The sequence below is a fragment of the Erythranthe guttata genome, chromosome 13 (assembly GCF_056151865.1).
Source record: "Erythranthe guttata isolate IM_541 chromosome 13, IM_541, whole genome shotgun sequence".
In the NCBI taxonomy this organism is placed as follows: Eukaryota; Viridiplantae; Streptophyta; class Magnoliopsida; order Lamiales; family Phrymaceae; genus Erythranthe; species Erythranthe guttata.
Window position 1 is genome coordinate 6,422,662 of NC_142545.1, and position 4,839 is coordinate 6,427,500.

The window sequence follows — 4,839 nt, forward strand, 5'->3', positions numbered from 1 at the left end:
TAAGTATTTAAATATTCCCTGTGGGTTCGATATCTGGAATTAATTGTCCACTATATTACTTGTACGATACATGCACTTGCGTGTAGGTTTTCGGCCAACACAAAGTAACCTATTACACAAGGTAACTATAATAAATAATAATAATAATAATATGTACGCTAATAATAATCGATCCAAATATCATAACAAATAGACACTTTGTTATTTATGTCCGTCAATAAAAAATAAATTATAAAATTAGCACATAACCAAACGTCAATCTCAATGTGAAAATTAAAATAGATATTCAAAATACTTGTATTGTTTTAATGGAAATAATTGCGATAGAGCAAAGAGAATTTTAATTACTTAAATTGAAGCAAGAATTACAAAAGAAATACACAAACTTCAAATCAAAGATGAAAATAAATCCAACACCAAAAAACAAAAGGAAAGAAAAAATTGAACCGGAGAATAAATAAACAAGTTAGAAACTTAAAACAGAGCCAGTTGAAATCGGAGCCGGAGCATAGTGGTTATGATGCAGGTCCGTCTAAGGTGCGCCATCCGTGTTTCTTTGGTGATTCAGATTTAGTAGATTGTGGTGGTGGCGAATGTTTGTGCGAAGATGGTGATGGAGAACGAGATGGTGGAATGTGTGTAGTAGATTTGGCGGCCGGAGAAGGGGCTGGGGAGTTAGAATGTGGTTGCGCTGGCGGCGCGTGTAAAGGGGTTTTGGCTGCTGGGGAAGGGGTCGGTGAGTGGTGAGTAGTAGGAGCTGAGGCCGCCGGAGATGGGGATGGCGAATGAGATGGTGGCTTGACTGGCGGCGCGTGAGTGGGAGATTTAGCTACAGGGGAAGGGCTTGGTGAGTGGTGAGTAATTGGTGTTGGGGCCGCCGGGGATGGGGATGGAGAATGAGATGGTGGTTTAACAGGCGGCGCGTGGATGGGAGATTTAGCTGCTGGAGACGGAGTTGGTGAGTGATGAGTAATTCGAGCTGGGGCCGCCGGAGATTGGGATGGAGAATGAGATGGTGGCATGACCGGCGGCGCGTGGTGGGTGGGAGATTTAGCTGTTGGGGAAGGGGTCGGTGAGTGGTGAGTAATGGGTGTTAGGGCCGCATGAGATGGGGATGGAGAATGAGAAGGTGGCTTGACCGGCGGCGCGTGGGCGGGAGATTTAGCTGCCGGTGAAGGAGTTGGTGAGTGATGAGTAATCGGAGCTGGGGTTGGAGGTTTGTTCATAGACGGAGAAGGTGATGGAGAAGGAGAGTGGGACGGTGGTTTGAGGGGTGTCTGCGGCGGCGGCGATGGAGCATTATGGGTGGTGTTGCGGTGGCGATCGGAAAGAACAACGACGATCAACTTCTGTCCCTTCTCACAGTTTTGGTTATGGCCACTAATGAAGAAAAAATGGCCTGATTTCTCAAACTTGAATTTGGAATCACCATCTTTCATTATTTTTATTGGATTTTCTTTGTTGCATTTTGAATAATCATTTTCATTTACAACAAGTACCGAATCATACCCTTTCTTGTACTTGAATACTGCAATTTATTAACAACAAACTGTGTATTAATTGTAAATAATAAAATGACAAAAGAATATATAATTAATTATTCTTGGATAAATATATTGCTCCAAAACCCTTGAATTTTATCTACTTTATATTAATTATCTTCTTTATTCATACACATTCACATTGAAAAACAGAGAAAAATAAGAAATGTACCTATTTCATCGTTGATCTGAAAGCGATATCGTTCAGCCCAGTGAATATAGTTCTCCGATGGCTTAAGGGTCCAACCGTCATCCCCACCGACATAAAATTGAAGTGCATGAACTAAGCACAAAAACTCCGTCAAAATCACAAACAATAAGCTCATAATAGATGAAGAAACCACCATTGCAATAACAAGAACTCAAAGATTTAAGAAATTAACTAGGGAAGAAAGGAAAGAAGAAGAAGAGAACGATTTGAAAGTTGAAGATGGTGATTTGCAATATATATCTAGCTCCCTATATATATAGTGTTGTAAAAAGACGTGTAAATAGAATTATTTCAATTAAATGAGTTATGCATGAAATTTATTGCATGGTTTTTGACTGAGTTTATTAGTTTTAATAGAACTTTGACTAGTGTATATATATGGGGCGTTATAGTCAGTTTTTTCCTTCTGCTTTAGATGTTGTTTAAATCCGTAAGACCACTTTTTATGTTTGATGCAAACACTTTTTCGGTCTATGAGATGTTATACCTGGTGTAATTTATCGAGTGATTTTGAACTGTAAAATTATATAAATTACTGCACACTAAACACACATACACATGAATATGTGTAGATTAAAGGTTTATATGCGATATATTTTCCAAAGGGATAAGAAGATGGTTTTGGAAAATATAATGTTGTGTTCTTCTTGAAACTAAATTTAGCCCAACTCTAATTGTTGATATCTGATTTATTTTCAGCAATTTTTTGGGTTTATATTGCATTGGGGGCTCTTATCTTTATTCTAATTGTTGAAAAATTCTCAGTATTTTCATTAGTAAAAATCCGGGTAAACAACGTAAAATCACCCCCCTGTGTTAAGGAAAATTTGCGCCAAATTCCACTGTGTTTTTTTTCTTGTATAAAACCCCCTTGTGTTTCATTTTACTTTGCACGAAATCTATTTATCCGTTAAAAGTTAACGCCGCTAACTATATATAGAGGGGACTTTATGCGATTTTTTCATAACAGAGGGGGATTTAGTGTATATTTTCTACAATACGAGGAGATTTTATGCAAAATTAATGTATTCGTTTAAATTAAGTCGAACACATTTATTCAGTTGCAATATAAAAATTAAAAAGTGTGGTGGATTTTTTTTAAACCAAGTTTTATATGATATAATTTATTAATATATAAATTTTTGACTTCTTAAAATATATTATTATTTTATTATAATTATTTTATATCTTTATAATGTATTCTGGATTAATTATATGTGGAAATAATATAAATAATTTGAGAACTCATTCCAACTTCCATCACGAATGTTATTTTTTTTAGTTTTCATATATTCGATTTAATTTAAGAAAATAATTTGAATTTTAAATGAATAAATTAATTTTGCATAGACCCCCATTTGTGTTGCAAAACCATGCACCAAATTAGCCTATGTACAAAACAAACTTGCATAAAATCCCCGTTTTATAGTTAACGGTGTTAATTATTAGCGAAAACAAGGACTTCATGCAAGGAAAAACGAAACAACAGGGGGTGGTTTATGCAATAAAAAGAACATAGAGAGATTTGGTGCAGATTTAACATAATACTAAGGTTTTTTATGCTGTTTACCCTCAGGGGCAGATCCAGGATGAAAAGTTAGGGGGGGGGGGGGGGGGGGGGGGGGGGGCGGGTTAAATTTTCGGGGTTCGGGGCAGCGCAAAAAAATTTAGGTTCACAAAGCACTGCAAAAAGAAGTTTATATTGTTAAATTTTAATTCAAATAGTACATATTATAACCTTGTTTTCCCATGTCGTGAGTGCCGTCAACCTTGTTTTGCCTTATTTAATTCACCTTGTTTTCCCATGTCGTGAGTGCCGTCAACCTTGTTTTTCAACATCGCGATTTGGGAGTCTTGTTCTTGAATGTGCTTTGTTAGTCCTTCAATGGCCTTGGGCAGGATCGCCATTTGCTCCTCCATGGTCGTAGCATGTGTTGTCATGACGGGGGCCACCTCATAGTAGCTTGATGTTGAACGGGACGTGGATGATGAAGCTTCTCCTCTAGATCCTTCCACGTCTTCACCTATGTTGACGAGAGGTGATAAGCCTTTCTCAATGATTTGGGGCGTCGAGCTAGTCTCAGAGGATGCCTGCAGTTTCTTAGCCATACTCCTTGTAACTACGCCCACCTTGATGAATTCGAAGTAGCAGCCTTCATCGCGAACGTAGAGCAGTTACTGCAACACTTCGAGGACCTCTAGAGAGAGAAGAGATGAGAGGTAGAGAGGTCCCACTGGGCGTGCCAAAATTTGTAAGAACAAATTCTTATATGCGATATAAACAAACAAGAAAAACTGAACAAAAATAATTTTTTATTGGATTAAAATGATAAATTGCCGGTTACAATCTCTATTTTGAATCCTCTGATTATTCTCTCTAGGACAATATATAGTTGACTTGAATTTTTAGAGTGGTGTCGTTGACTTGATCTTGTCCAGATTTGATTTTGGATTTGAATAACGTTTTTCAAGGGTCTCGCGACTTGAATCTCGGATCGAACGTTGAACTTTGACTAAGTTTGACTTGGAGATCTTGAAATTATTGATGGATTTGGCCCTTCAATCTTCCAATGATCTTAACTTGAATTTATTAACGTTAATCTGAAGGTTTAACATCGTTATCTCGGATCAAACGCTGGATTTGATGAAGAACGCCTTGAATTTTCTCACGAACACCTTGAATTTGACAGAGAGAACCTTACCTCCTACGACTTCTTCTTCCTTGCTTCTTGGATTGTAGAGAGAATTTTGCTCCTACGATTTCTGCTTCTTCAGATGTGTTTGAATTGTGAAGGGAGGGTCCCTATTTAAAGTGGTAGAATTGTGAAGGGAGGGTCCCTATTCAGTGGGTAGTTAAGTTGAAACCAGCTTCATCTTAATTATAACTCTAGGGACAAGTTTAAGCCACAAAGGGTTGTGGGCCCACGGCTAGCTTACACCTGAACCATCGAGGGTCACACTGCTCGTGTACTTGAATTCATTGAATAAACGGTCAAAGATTAAAACGTTGGTCTTTACCAAATTGTAAGTCAATACGATTGAGTCCAACATTTATAATTGTGAATTATGAATGAGAATGGAAAAGAA

At 37.7% G+C, this 4,839-nt stretch overlaps 1 protein-coding gene across 1 annotated transcript; it reads right to left on the bottom strand.

The window, feature by feature from the left end:
- Positions 1-515: 515 nt before the first annotated feature.
- On the bottom strand, positions 516-3,861 carry LOC148765777 (uncharacterized). Its single transcript, XM_088812346.1, has 3 exons — positions 3,546-3,861; positions 1,714-1,824; positions 516-1,528 (listed from the first exon to the last, which is right to left on the bottom strand). Exons 1-3 carry the CDS (start codon positions 3,859-3,861, stop codon positions 516-518), a joined length of 1,440 nt encoding a protein of 479 aa, XP_088668472.1.
- Between the last annotated feature and the right edge of the window lie 978 nt (positions 3,862-4,839).

Coding starts and splice junctions, on each gene's coding strand:
- LOC148765777 (XM_088812346.1), bottom strand. CDS start 3,861: ATGGCTAAGAAACTGCAGGCATCCTCTGAGACTAGCTCGACGCCCCAA. Junction 1,825..3,545: donor TCACGACATGGGAAAACAAG/GTGAATTAAATA, acceptor TTTTGTGCTTAG/TTCATGCACTTCAATTTTAT. Junction 1,529..1,713: donor TCAGATCAACGATGAAATAG/GTACATTTCTTA, acceptor AATAAATTGCAG/TATTCAAGTACAAGAAAGGG.